General features: G+C 45.7%; 1 protein-coding gene across 9 annotated transcripts in view; it reads left to right on the top strand.

Annotated features, from left to right (window-relative positions):
- Positions 1-15,000, top strand: part of f (espin protein forked) — a 395,866-nt gene that overhangs the window by 363,538 nt on the left and 17,328 nt on the right. For 2 of the 9 annotated variants that reach the window (XM_070140334.1, XM_070140331.1), the window contains exon 2: positions 3,381-5,535. The exons of the other annotated variants lie outside the window; for them this stretch is intronic. In XM_070140334.1, the coding sequence (XP_069996435.1) occupies positions 3,510-5,535 (2,026 nt within the window). In that variant the 5' untranslated portion in view covers positions 3,381-3,509. The remainder of the gene's footprint in view (positions 1-3,380; positions 5,536-15,000) is intronic. 9 annotated transcript variants of the gene reach the window in all.

Below are 15,000 nucleotides of genomic sequence, written 5' to 3'. Positions count from 1 at the left end.
CCTCTCTCCCTCTTTCTCTCCCTCTCCCTCTCGATCCATCATGCTCCGCGCTGAGAACTCTCGCAGCGGCTCCTTCCCTCTTTCAGTCGTTGAGGTCGTGATTACAGAGCAGAACGCCAGTAAAAGAACAATTTGATAGTTGGCAGAACATGTGCAAGTGATAAGACTGAACATATTGCTGTGTTTTTGTCTTCTTCTTAATTGTGTTGGGGAATGGGGGGGAAGGGGAGGAAATGGGAAGGGGAAGGGGAGGGTGGGGGTGGGGGAGGAAAGTTGTGGTTGGTGGAGACGTAATGGTTGATGAAGGGGGAGCGAACAGAAAATGGAATTATCGGCGTGTGGTTTACGGGTGACTCTTCTAGATTGGAGTCGACGGAAAGAGATAAATTGGCGAGAGGTTGATAGCTTACTTTGGTCGATTTAATGTAATTTTTTTTTTATCATGGTCGTTTAAGATTTTTTTAAATTACTGTTGTCGATTTTTGTTTAGAAACATTTCAACTAGACACCTAAAAGGGTTACGTCCAAGCTAACAACGGACCTTGTACATTGTAGGGGAACTTTCAACTTTGTCATTTTACACTTACATTCATTTAACCGATTGAACAAACGTGTATGGCATTGCGACACACACCTTTTGTGCCATGGACAATGACCCATTCACCGTCCTCGTAATTAAAAGCGAAAAAAAAGGTTCCAACCGTCAACGCCTATTTTTCCCTTTCTCCAAAATGGCTACGGCGTCTCAGTCAACCGGTATCATTCAACGGTTAAAACTGCAAAATCACGCTAATATATTCATCCTCCGAGAAGTACTTTGCTCGGTTCGTGCAAGAGATTTTTCTTTCTTTTTTTTTTTGCTGTTGTTTTTCGTTTTTGTTTTGGGAGAACGAAGAGCCTGTTGTTTACGTCAAGCTCGTGTAGTTTCGGAGAGGAGGAGGAGTTATGTCAAAGGAAGGCGGAAGTTAGGTTAAGACATTATATAAAGGAGACCCTTTTTTCTGTCTCATTCTCTCCCTCTTTCGTGTGGTCTTTTAGGCTGGGAGTTACTGTTATGCCTTCTTCTCGTTTTCTTTCTTCTGCAAATGGATGCAGATCGGATGAATGAGATCAAGTGAGATAGAGAAAGAGAAAGAAAACGGGAAGAAAATGAACATCAAAATGGCGCGAATTTTAAGCCCGTATCCCCTCAAAATGGCGCGAATTTTAAGTCCGCATCCCCTCAAAATAGCGCGAATTTTAAGCCCGCATCCCCTCAAAATGGCGCGAACTTTAAGTCCGTAACCCCTGCCGTGTAATCGCGTTCTGAACTTTATGGATCAGGGAAGTTTGATTGGCGAATCGTGATCGAGACAAATCAACGGCAGTAGTATCTAATAAAACTTTATGCCGGTCCATTGATGTTGGGAATACCGACCGATATATATAGACAGACAGATAGACTGACAGACAGACAGACAGACAGATAGACAGACAGTCAGACAGATGTTTAAATAGGTTCGAAGGGATAGAGGAATATAGATAGATACGAATAGATAGGTTAATATAGGTATAGATAGACAGATAAAGATATAGGTAGGTATGAAAAGATAGGTATAGATAGAAATGAAGAGATAGACGAGTATAAACACAGATAAAGGAACATGAATATAGATAGATAGATGGATAGTATGATAGATAAATCCTTAATAGCTGCTGTTAATAGCCGTGCCTCAGAATTACTCCTGGAGTAATTAAGATTACGGCAAATTAAGAGATATTGTTTTAGGCCCAAGACTTGTTTCACGGTAACCGCCCATTGTATATGTGTTTTTTTTTTCTATTTATTTATTTATTTATTTGTTTCTGTTTTATTTTTATTTTTATTTTTTGTAATAGACGAAATATTTTCATGGTGTGGGTCATGGTATTTTTGTTGCTGCTGATGCAATGGTTATGATTGCTGTTTTGTTATATTTATGATTATTTTTGGTTATCATTATTATTGTTAAAATTATTGTGATGATGATTTTTATTACCGTTATTGTTATTAGCAATATTATTATTAATATCAGTATTATTACAATTATTATTGTAATTATTATTATTATTATTATTATTATTATTATTATTATTATTATTAATATTGTTATTGTTATTGTTATTGCTACGAGTATTATTATTATTGTTATTATTATTATTGTTATTATTATTATTTTATTATTATTATTATTATTATTATTATTATTATTATTTCTATTATCATCACCATTATCTTTATTCTTGCAATGATAATGATAAAGGTAATTGTAATAGCTTCACCAGTACTTAAATTAACAATCTAAAACATTATTCTTAAACGCATTTTTTGTATGAAAGCCATAACCCCCCCCAAAAAAAAAAAAAAAATCTAAATCGACTAAATCGGACTAAATCGGGAAATCGGAGCGAGAAACGTTTTACACCGATTTCGTTCCCGAGGCAATTTGTCTCGGGGCTATTACGATGGGAATTGTGGGACCGATAAATCTGTTTCCTTGTTTTTGATGTTTCTTTTTTGTTTTGGGGGGGACGAGGGGGTGAGGGGGTGAGGGCTTTGGCTTCAGTCCTTTTTTTTCTGTCTTCTCTTTCTTTCTTTCTTTCTTTCTTTCTTTCTTTCTTTCTTTCTTTCTTTCTTTCTTTCTTTCTTTCTTTCTTTCTTTCTTTTTCTTTCTTTCTTTCTTTCTCTCTCTCTCTCTCTCTCTCTCTCTCTCTCTCTTTCTCGTTTTCTCTCTCTCTTTCTCTTGTCTCTCTCTTTTTCTCTCTCTCTTTCTCTCTCTCTCTCTCTCTCTCTCTCTCTCTCTCTCTCTCTCTCTCTCTCTCTCTCTCTTTTCTCTCTCTCTCTCTCTCTCACACACACACACACACACACACACACACACACACACACACACACACACACACACACACACACACACACACACACACACACACACACACACACACACTCACTCACTCACCCTTTCTCTCTTCCTCTTACATTGCTGCATAACTTACACACACTTATCCACGCTACAAACCTGTCCCACATTATGACGGGAAAAATGCGAAATAGTTTACGAAATATGCAACTCGAACGCCGTGATATACCGAATATTCGTTCTAGTCTTTCGTGGTGTGGAGGGAGTAGGGGGAGGGGGTAGAGTGGGAGTAAAGGGAAAGGGGGAGGGGGGGTTGGTTGGTTGGTTTTGCAAGTCATCCTAATCAATTAATATGTGAGCGGAGCGGAGAGAAATTCCCTCGATGAAGACGCTTCTCAAGGTGACGCGGTATCTTCTCCCTCCGTGTCAGCATCTTCCTCTCCGTCCGTGGGAGAGGCGGTCGAGAGTCGAGCGGTCGATGACGAGTAAAGTTGTTTTCAGGCGTCGAACGTAAGGGCGATAAAAGCGAGCGAAGGCGGTGTCGGCGGAGGACGTGTACCGGCGGCGCTTTTGAGCTCGGAAGATGGATGATCCCGTCTGACGCGGCTGACTCCGCTGCTGACGGCCATCATGCTCGAGGTGTTGTTCATAGGCCTGGTGGGCCTGACGTACACGTGCGTACAGACTCTGTTCTTCCTCAACTGCCTCAACTCGCGGAGGCGGGAGCAAAGGAGGCTCGAAAAGATTTACCGGAGCAGTTTGAGAAAACTCAGTGTGACTGGAAGAGGAGGAGCAGAAAATGGGATAAACGGTAACAGTGGGAATGCAGTAAATTGCAAGAGTGCGAAAGAGAACGGGGGTCACACGGCCGAGAACGGGGAGGTGAGCGTCGGCGGCGAGGAAGACGCGTCGGAAGGGCGGCTGGTGACGAGGCTTGTGGTCAGGAATGGGAAGGAGGCCGCGGCGGCTTCCCAGGGCGCCCGCGAAGTCTCCCACTGCGTCCGAGTGCAGAATGCCATCGTGCAACTCAACGAGCGGAGCGTGGAAGGCGAGGATGAGCTGGCAGGTGCACGGAGTGGCACTCAGTCTCACAGCTCGAGGGAAGCCAGCCCCAGCCTGAAGGAGAAGGGCTGTCATCCGACGGCCGCGGACTCGAGCGGGTCCCAGTCTCCCTGCAGCTACAACATCACCGTCAACAGCAACATGATTGAAATTCGGGGCGACGGCGGACCCCCGGACCTCCAGCGGGAAGCGAATTTCGAGGCCGCCGACGAGCCGACCTCCATGACGACGCAGGTGACTGTGTGCGAAGACCTCGACTGCAGCCACGACCCTCTCGCCACGGGCCAGGGAGCCTCTCGCGGATCCCCGACTATCAGCCCTCGGGCGGACGGCAGCCCGGGGCCTCACAGATTGCACGACTTCCAGGAAGTGCAGGAAAAGCGGCTGGATATCGAGGACGGCTGCAGCACCGAGGACGAGCTGGAAGACGCCTGCCGCGAGCCCTGCCGAGGCGACGGCGCCCGGCCTCCCGCCAACCTCATCAGCACCATCTCGCAGATCCTCAACAGCCCTCCAGACTCCATGGAGCCCGGGACGGAGTCTCTGCCGCTGGACTCCAGCGACGGCGTTTCCGGCCACAGCGCCCTCCCGGTCGGTCACGCCGACGAGTCGGGCGAAGTGAGCGAGATGGATAAGAAAGGCAAACAGAGAGGAGAAAGCAAAGGCCAACCCAGTTCCGCATCTCACCGTGTCTCGTCTCGGCCTAATCCTCCGAGGCTCCGCGCGGGTGACAGGGAAGGGGGCGGGACCTGGACGCTGCCCCGGGCAGAGCGTCGACAGCTCGACAGTCACGGCTCGCTGCCTAGGACTCGAGCCAGAGCCTCCGTTACGGCGGGAAAGGAGGGTAAAGGTTCCCTGGAAGGCCACACGCCCCAGCAGATCGCCGACGGCCGCCCTACCAGGCGTGACGCACCGCCGGGGAGAGCAAAGGCAGGACTCGGTCAGAGCCGCAGCGCCTGCCATTCCAGCCCAGCCATGGCCGGCGCCGCCACCGTCCACGCGCACGCGGCCCGACTCAGCACAGTGCTGCGTGCAGGCACAGACGAGGATGCAGCCGTGGCTGAGGGCTGCACTCGCACACATGCAGATGCGGCAGTGAGTGACTGTAAAGACGACAGCAAGTGTACCACAGAAAAGGATATGGGAGCGTTCCCATCACACGGTAGTGAACCGGTGCTGACCCCCGTTCGCAGTAACGATCCTGCAGACAGTGAAGGAGCCTCAGCGGACTCGCAGTCTTTCTCCGCCAGTGATAAAACCGTAAACGAAATCTGTGACCAAGGACGCGAAAGCGCCGGCGCAGGAGAGGACGACCCCACATACGAAAGCATCGAGCCGCAGAACACGAGGCAAAATGACAAAATCTCGGCGCAAACGAGAGACAGTGGCGAGACAGACGGAGCTGGACAATCCCCGAGTGCGCCTTCGGGAGAAGACGCCATCCAGGGGCCGAATCAGGAAGACGGCAGGACGAAGCAGACGCAGAAGGTCCTCCATTACACCCAAGACGACGAGGAGAGCGTCGGGTCAGGCTCGCAGTATGAAACGATCAGTGAGGCTGACACGCACAGGGACTCCGGATACGAGTCGCCAGGTATTTTGTGCTTTTCCAGATAGTTTAAGGCAGCACTGGTTTGCTGGGTGTTTCGTGTACAAGCGTTTGTGTGTGTTGGTATTTTTGTGTATATGTGCAAGTGTGTATCCTGTTCTTGTGTATATGTGATATTCTACGAGCAGTGTGATCAGAATCTGTATTAACCTTTTCTTTTGTTTAGACCTTATGATTTGATGAATTTCATTAACAACGATTTTGAAAAATACGCAGATTATGCATTTCCAAACGTGCATCAGTGATCATGCAGACGGCTTCCTGTTCCGGAATAATCCAGACGACAATACAAATTAGCTTTTGTGTCCCTGATCTTATATAAAAGAAAAAAAATACAATGACTCGTCCTTCGAAATTTCCTGAAGGCCCTAAAGATCCAGCACTAATCCTCCCAGATCAATCGATTTAAGTGCGCAGCCTTGGCCGACTCCAAAAACCGAATCCGAAACCTCATTGTCAAAAAAAGAATGAAAGAAAAAAAAGATGTTGGGGGAGGTCCCGGATTTGTAAAAGCGACGAAAAGGTTGCGCTTGTCAACAGCGTCTACCTGATTACTAAGTGAACCTGAACAACCTTCCCCCTTCTCTCCTCTCGCTCTACAACCTTCCCCCTCCTTTCCTCTCCCTCTACAACCTTCCCCCTTCTCTCCTCTCGCTCTACAACCTTCCCCCTCCTTTCCTCTCCCTCTACAACCTTCCCCCTTCTCTCCTCTGTCTCTACAACCTTCCCCCTTCTCTCCCTCTCTCCTCTACAACCTTCCCCCTTCTCTCCTCTCCCTCTACAACCTTCCCCCTTCTCTCCTCTCCCTCTACAACCTCCCTCATTCTCTCCTCTCCCTCTACAACCTTCTCTGCTCTCTCTCTACAACCTTCCCCCTTCTCTCCTCTCCCTCTACAACCTTCCCCCTTCTCTCCTCTCCAACCTCCCTCCTTCTCTCCTCTTCCTCTACCACCTTCCCCCTTCTCTCCTCTCCCTCTATAACCTCCCTCCTTCTCTCCTCTCCCTCTACAACCTTCTCTGCTCTCTCTCTACAACCTTCCCCCTTCTCTCCTCTCCCTCTACAACCTTCCCCCTTCTCTCCTCTCCCTCTACAACCTTCCCCCTTCTCTCCTCTCGCTCTACAACCTTTCCCCTTCTCTGCTCTCTCTCTACAACCTTCCCCCTTCTCTCCTCTCCTTCTCGACATACACTACATATATACGCACATGTGTGTGAATACATCTATGCATACAAACCTAGATGATGCTTACACAGTATGATACATATATACATGTATATATATATAGATGACACATGAGTATATACATGCATAATGCATACGTCATACAAACAATCATTCATTCAATTATTCATCCATTTATTCATACATACATACATAAATACATACATGTAGGAATATATACAAACACACATTTCATTCAGTATGTTTCGCGTCCACTGTGTACATGAATGTGTAAACATACATGTATTCCCTGTTTGTTTGTTTGTGTTAGTGTAATTAGAATTTGATGCAGTTTAAACTTTTGAAGATTAATAGTATTTCCGTTTTAATTTCTTTCGTCTCAAGTCTTGTCTTTCAGTCTCTCTCTTTCTTTCTCTCTCTCTCTCTCTCTCTCTCTCTCTCTCTCTCTCTCTCTCTTTCTCTATCTCCCTCTCTCTCTCCTCCCCCCCTCCCCCTCCCTCTCTCTCTCCCCCTCCCTCTCTCTCTCCCCTCCCTCTCTCTCTCTCTCCCCCTCCCTCTCTCTCTCTCCCCCTCCCTCTCTCTCTCTCCCCCTCCCCCTCCCTCTCCCTCTCCCTCCCTCTCTACCTCCCTTCCTCTTCCTCTTCCTCTCCTTCCCCCTCTCCCTCCCTTCCTCCCTTCCTAACTCCATCATGCTCGGAAACCCATAGTGTCGCTTAACGGACGAGCAGCCGGCCGGAAAACGACCTCCATTGAACGACCATTCGTCCTCTGAACACGGTGACCCCGGCGCCTCTTGTCATGCTTTCCAGTGTTTACAACTCGGCTGACAACGCCCCCTTCCCCCCCCCCCCCTTTCCCGCCATCCCTCCTTACCTACCCCCGCTCCTCCTTTCCCTCCATCCCTCCCCATTTACCCCCCCCTCCTAAGTCTAAGTGTCGTTAAGGGTGGTTTTCTGTGCGGTTTCTGCACGATGCTCGCCTCTGTAATGGGCTGTTTGAGTATTTGCACCTGAGGGAGGGAGGGAGGGAGGGGAGGGGGAGGAATGGTGATCGTTGAACCATAGTTTGGGATTGTATTTTTCTTCTAATTTCTTTTCTCGCTTTCTTTCGAATCGTCTTTCTATTCGGTGACGTCAGTTCGTTCTGCCTAAAGAGAATCGTCTGACCTGTAAAGGTGATAATCCAGTGATTTACTCTCGTGGAAAACTGCAAAAGCGTGTGAACTGACTTTAAAGCCTTTATATTTTTTTCTTAATTTCTTCTATTTTTTCTTTTCTCGACTTCTTTTGATCTTAATTTTTTTTCCATTTTTATTTTTATTTCCGAACATTTTTTTTTCTTTTCATTTTCTCAATTTCTGTTTCTTAATCGGCTTTGGTATTTTGTGGTCGATGATACAATATAAACAGAGGAGTTTGGAGTTTATAGACATCGTGTAAAACAGAAACGTGCTAGACTGACCGGAAGTTGTTGGAAAAGCGAGTGAGAAATTCCCCGGCAGTTTCCGCTTCGAGACTCAACCCATCGACACACTTTGTTAGAATTATCTTTTTTTTCTTTCTTTTTGCTAGCATATATATTACGCCTGTGGTTATATTACATTAGCTCGATTAATACCTCGCAGTGGAGGGTTTGCTAAACCGCGACGCACGTCTATCACGCTGAGAATTTGGGAAACGCGCGGGTGATATCAACGCCGAGTGAAGTAGGTACCCGCAAGAATTTCCGCAGAAAGAAAGAAAGAAAGAAAGAAAAAGAAGAGATAATTACAAATGCAATTTTCCCCCCCGACGAGAGTTCATTAACGCAAAAGCTAACATGACCTAGATAGAGCGAGCCAGGCATTTAGTGTTTTTTTTTTTAGTTTTTTTTTTTTCCCGGTGCGTAATTAGCATTCACATGTGTTCTCTTAATGGAGGTCCTTAGCTAGTGTTGTCGGTCCGGGCGAAGGGATGTATCGGCAGCTTTTCGTTGATTTACTGGGGGCGGCGAGGAGGAGGAGGAGGAGAAGGAGAAGGAGAAGGAGAAGGAGAAGGAGAAGGAGAAGGAGAAGGAGAAGGAGAAGGAGAAGGAGAAGAAGAAGAAGAAGGAGAAGGAGAAGGAGAAGGAGAAGGAGAAGGAGAAGAAGAGGAGGAAGAAGAGGAAGAAGAAGAAGAAGAAGAAGAAGAAGAAGAAGAAGAAGAAGAAGAAGAAGAAGAGGAGGAGGAGACGGAGGAGGAGGGGGAGAGGGCAGCTTTTCGTTGATTTACCGAACGGGGCGAGGAGGAGGAGGAGGAGGAGGAGGAGATCGTGGTCGTTTTGAGGGTGGCCATTGCGCGTCCTCCGGCGGTGCGGTTGAAGCCCACTTGCCTGTGTACTCGGAACGGCGTTATGGACATCCCTGCTTGAATGTTTGGTTTGTACTAAATGCGCACTTAGGCATGGAGACGGATTGCAGGTGCATCCAGCCGGGGATATATACGTATAGATGTATATGCACGCGTACACACACATATGCGCGCGTACACACACATATGCACGCGTACACACACGCACACACACGCATATGCACGCGTACACACACGCACACGCATGCCACAGATACATCACACTCCACACTCAAATTCATAAACAGACCGTTTGTGTAGCGTCTTTATATCATTTTATTTTTTAATATAATATTTCTTCGTACAGCAAAGGTTTCGAAGCGTTTGATTGGCATTTAGCGAATCGCGTTTTTTAAGTTAAGAGGCTTATGAATAGTTTGTGTCGTCTGCTGAACTATCCCTTTTTTCTGTCGAATGCGGTTTTCACTTCAGTTTCAGGTTTTCAGGACGCATTGTGTGGGTGGATTTAGAACAAAGGTTGTACTAGTTGTTCCTACCCTCGTCTCTTCCGCGCTGTGTTAATTGTGTCGGCCATAAATTTCTGTTTCTCTTCCGTAACTAACTCTCTCTCTCTCTTTCTCTTTCTCTTTCTCTGTCTCTGTCTCTCTCTCTCTCTTTCTCTCTCTTCTTTCTCTTTCTCTTTCTCTCTCTCTTTCTCTCCTCTCTCCTCTCTCCTCTCTCTCTCTCTCTCTCTCTCTCTCCCTCTCCTTCCCTCCTTCCCTTTTCTTCTCTTCACTCTCCATTCTCTCCTTCCCTCCTTCCCTTTCCTTCTCTCCTCCTTCACCCTTTCTCGTATTTTCTTGCCTCCGTAGTATTTAAAACAGTCACTTGCCTGTGAAAGATAGAACCTTGTCATTGCAGTGAAACGTCATTTTGAATTTAGAAATCGGATAACGGTCTCTGCGAATTTTCAAAAACCTTTTTCCTCGGTAGAAATGAATCGCCTGTGATAAGTCATTCAGAAGTAACATATTGTGAACCTAACTGAAGTTTTTTTGCATTTATTTGTTTTATTTTTCTCTTTCTTTCTTTCGTTTTGGTGTGTGTTTTATCGCGTTCGAGATAATAATACTTGTGAACCTAACTGGAGTTTTTGTATTTATTTGTTTTATTTTTCTCTTTCTTTCTCTCTTTTTTTGTGTGTGTTTTATCGTGTTCGAGATAATAATACTTGTGAACCTAACTGGAGTTTTTGTATTTATTTGTTTATTTCTCTCTTTCTTTCTTTTTTTATGTGTTTATCGTGTTCGAGATAATAATACATTTTTTTTTTTTTTTTGCACCGGCAGCTTTGCAAGAAATGCCGTTGTAAAGGGGGGTCTGCTTAGCGTCACACTTGGTTACAAGACGGGGGGGGGTGATGCAACGCACAAATAACTTTATTGCTGTTTTCTGGAAGATTGCATACACACATCTACGCACACATGCACACGCACGCACGGATGCACACACGCACGTAAACACACACTCATACGCACACACACACTCATACGCACACACACACACACACACACACACACACACACACACACACACACACACACACACACACACACGCACACACACACACACACACACACACATACACACACACACACACACACACACACACCCACCCATACACACTCACACACCCATACACACATACACACACTTATACACACACACACACCCATACACACACACACCCATACACACACACACACACACACACACACACACATCACCACTAAAGCAACGGAACAGGTTGTTGACCATACCAAACGAGAACAAAAAAACAAAAAACAAAACAAAACAAAAAAATAATTAAGTCCCCCCCTAAAAAAAAGAAAAAGACGACAAAAAACGACAAAAGACGACAAAAAACGAGGGATGGCGGACAGAGTGTGAACACCTGGTCTCGAGTCCCGTTGTCGAGACCAGCTGGAGGGTGGGTGCGAGGCAGTCACTGCGCCGCTGATGCCATCGCAGGCGCGGGTGAAATCTGAGAAGGGGGGGGTGAGGAAGGAGGGATTTTTTGGAGTTAGGGGAAGGGGGTTGGAGATTGGGGGGATAAGGGGGGAAGAAGGGGGATTTTTGGGAGTTAGGGGAAGGGGGGGGGTTGGAGGTTGGGGGAATAAGGGGGGTTGAGATTGGGGGAAGGGGGGTTTTGGGAGTTAGGGAAGGGGGGGTTGGAGGTTGGGGGGATAAGGGGGGAGGAAGGGGGTTGAGATAGGGGGAGGGGATTTTGGGAGTTAGGGGAAGGGGGGTTGGAGGTTGGGGGCGATGAAGGGGGTTGAGATTGGGGGGATAAGGGGGTTTTGGAGTTGGGGGAAGGGGGAGTTCTTTGGAGGTTGGGGGTTGAGATAGGGGGGAGGGGCGTTTTGGAGGTTGGGGGGTAAGGGGGTTGAGATAGGGGTTGAGGGGGATTTTGGAGGTTGGGGATAAGGGGAGTTGAAATAGGGGGAGGGGGGGCTGGAGTTAGGGGAAAAGGGTGTTTTTGGTGTTAGGGGGAGGGGGATTGGGGGGACTAAAAGGAAGGGTGGGTGGGGAATTTCGAAGCTACGGGATAGGAAGGTTTTTGAGATGGGGGGAGTGAGAGGGGGGGGCGGGGAGGGGTGTAGGCTAAGAGAGGGGCCTATTTTGAGGATGGGTAGGTAGGGGTTTTCGACGCAGGGGGGTGGGGGTGGGGGTATGATATTCAGGGAGACTGGAAGGGGGAGAGGGGAGAGGTTCCGATGTAGGTGGGGAGGGGGGAGGGAATTCGGGAGGTGGGAGTGGGGGGGGGGGAGATTTCGAGAACCGGGATGTGGGTGCGAGCAAGTAGAGTAAGGAGCGGGGGGGGAAGTGGGGTGCTTGAGGACATGGAGGGTGGGAGGGTCTTGCTGGAGGGGGAGTAGAGGGAGTATGAAGGGGGGGGGTAGAGGAAGAGGGAGATGGAGAGAGAGCGTGCGGAAGGGTAGAGAGAGAGAGAGAGAGAGAGAGAGAGAGAGAGAGAGAGAGAGAGCGAAAGAGAGAGAGAGAGAGAGGAGATAGATAGAGATAAGATAGACAAATACATAGACGATATATACTATAGGTAAATAAAGGAGACAGGATTACACAAGCATTGAACCATTCTGTAGGATCAGAAATATGTAAACAAGAACATAAGAAAACTAAACAAACAAACAAATCATGACCAAGAAAGCAACACATTCAACACATTCAAACGAAACATTTAGAGAACAAAGATCAAGAAAAGAAAAGAAAAAAAAACAATACACATTAACGAACCTTATGAGCATCTACGGGAACCGGAAGTGAAATCATTAGGCAAGGAACTGAGACAATAGAAAGCGTGTTTGCTTCAAACCTCGTTAAAAAAAAGAAAAGAAAAAGAGAGAGAGAGAAAAAAAAACCCCGCGTCATAGCGTTAGTTCCGTAAAGATTCATTGGATTTTCGATCTAATTGCTCCCTTAAATAAGAGTCGATTTCCCGCGAAAACGCACGCCGGGGAGGTAGGGGGGTGGGGTGGGGGGGTAAGGAAAGTTTAAACGGTTCGACGGTTATTTGTCAGAATCCAATTTGTTGCGAATAAGACTCGAGTGGTTCATAACTGGGTGGTTTCGTTCGGTCGTTTGTGTCGTTCGCTGGCCAGTCGCCGGCGGGAAGTAACGAACGTGTTGAAATGTAATCGTATTATGGGCGGACATCGACGCCCGCGAATTCGCCGGAGGTTGGGAACAGGTGGCGGCTTTCCCGCTCTCTCCGCCGCCCGCCACATCTCCACCCTTTGGTTATATATATGTATATATATATATATATATATATATATATATATATATATATATATATATATATATATATATGTATATATATGTATGTATATATATGTATATATGTGTATGTATATATATATAAATGTGTATATATGTATATATACGTATATATGCATGTATATATATATATATATATATATATATATATATATATATATATATATATATATATATATATATATATATATATGTGTGTGTGTGTGTGTGTGTGTGTGTGTGTGTGTATGTGTGTGTGTGTGTGTGTGCGCGTGTGTGTGTGCGCGTGTGTGTGTGTTTGTATGTGAGAGAATGGAAAAACACTCTTATCATGTTGATACTTATGGCAGAAAAACCCACAATGCAGACTAAATTTATTGACGGAAGTGAGATTTGCTTCAATGAGTATATATATATATATATATATATATATATATATATATATATATATATATATATATATATATATATATATATATGTATATATATATGTATATGTATATATATATATGTATATGTATATATATATATATATATATATATATATATATATATATATATATATATATATATATATATATTAACTAGCGCGCGCGGCAAAATAATATATATATGTATATACATATTTATATATATATATCTTACGTAACTACAGTATATCTGTATATATTACGATGTGTACAGAACCCCCACAAACCGCCCCCAAGGCCAACCCATTTCCTGAACTCGCCGACTAACCGAGTCTCACACTCGGCGTCCTCCTCCAGCTCAGCCTTGATCCTCAGCCCATGATCTCACGCGCTGATCCGTGCGGGTTTCCTGTCGTCATGCGCCGGCCGGGTATTGGGTTAACCGCGCTCATTAGCCATTGGGTCGGGTTTTGGAGTTTGGCGTTTAGGAGTTCCTTTTTTTGTATTGCGCTTTTGTGTTGTTCTTGTTGTTCTGTTGTGTGCCTTTCTTATTCCTTTTTATTTTTTTATTTTTTTTTATTTTTTAATTTTTAGGGTGTGTTTGTTTATCCGTAGGTCTTACGTGCATGTTATTAGGTGTGTATCGACTTGGATATACATACGGGTGTAATGGAACCGGAAGCAAATACGTCATCGATTAATCTAATGACCCAACCACATCTGAAAAAAGAAGGAGAAGGAGAAGGAGAGAAAGGAAAGAGAGAGAGAGAAAAATATATAAGTTGAAAACATTGTGGCCATTATTCCCGAGGGAGTTGTTATTGGAGTCTCCCTCTCTCTCTCTCTCTCTCTCTCTCTCTCTCTCTCTCTCTCTCTCTCTCTCTCTCTCTCTCTCTCTCCCTCTCCTCTCCTCTCCTCTCCCTCTCCCTCTCCCTCCCTCTCCCTCCCTCTCCTCTCCCTCCCTCTCCCTCTCCCTCCCTCCCTCCCTCCCTCTCCCCCTCCCTCCCCCTCCCTCTCCCCCTCCCTCTCCCTCTCCCCCTCCCTCTCCCCCTCCCTCTCCCTCTCCCTCTCTCTCTCTCTCAGTGAGTGAATGAATGAATTAGTGAATGAGAGAGAGAGCTAGGTAGATAGAGAGAGGAAGCTACAGTAGAGTCGGAGGCTGCGAGAAACAGATGAGCCGGCCGAAAGAGCCAAAGATGACAGATGACCGTCATTTCTCACAGCAAGCGGGTCCTCGGACTTCGTAAATGGCAGACTCGTTGTGCTAAGACAAGCACCTAACTCCAGGATGTTCGGCTTGGGAGTGATGGAAATATTTTTTCTTCTGCTGTTCTGTGTTGATTTGTGTTGTTTTTTGCACTATTTCTGAAGGCCCTTTCTTTCAAGGAGGGTTTGGTTTGTTGGTTTGTTCAAAATCCGATGTGATCCGAATTGTTTGTGCGCTGGCAGTGTTGTCTTTAGGATAATACGTATGTTATTTATGCGTTTGTATTTATCTATGCATACAGGTTTAGCATGAATAAATACAGGTTTAGCATGAATAAATACAGGTTTAGCATAAATTATAGGTTTAGCATAAATAGATACAGGTTTAGCATAAATAAATACAGGTTTAGCATAAATAAATACAGGTTTAGCATAAATAAATACAGGTTTAGCATAAATAAATACAGGTTTAGCATAAATAAATACAGGTTTAGCATAAATAGATACA

This window comes from Penaeus vannamei, chromosome 26, assembly GCF_042767895.1.
Source record: "Penaeus vannamei isolate JL-2024 chromosome 26, ASM4276789v1, whole genome shotgun sequence".
Taxonomy (NCBI): Eukaryota; Metazoa; Arthropoda; class Malacostraca; order Decapoda; family Penaeidae; genus Penaeus; species Penaeus vannamei.
This window is presented reverse-complemented; position numbering and strand designations above follow the sequence as displayed.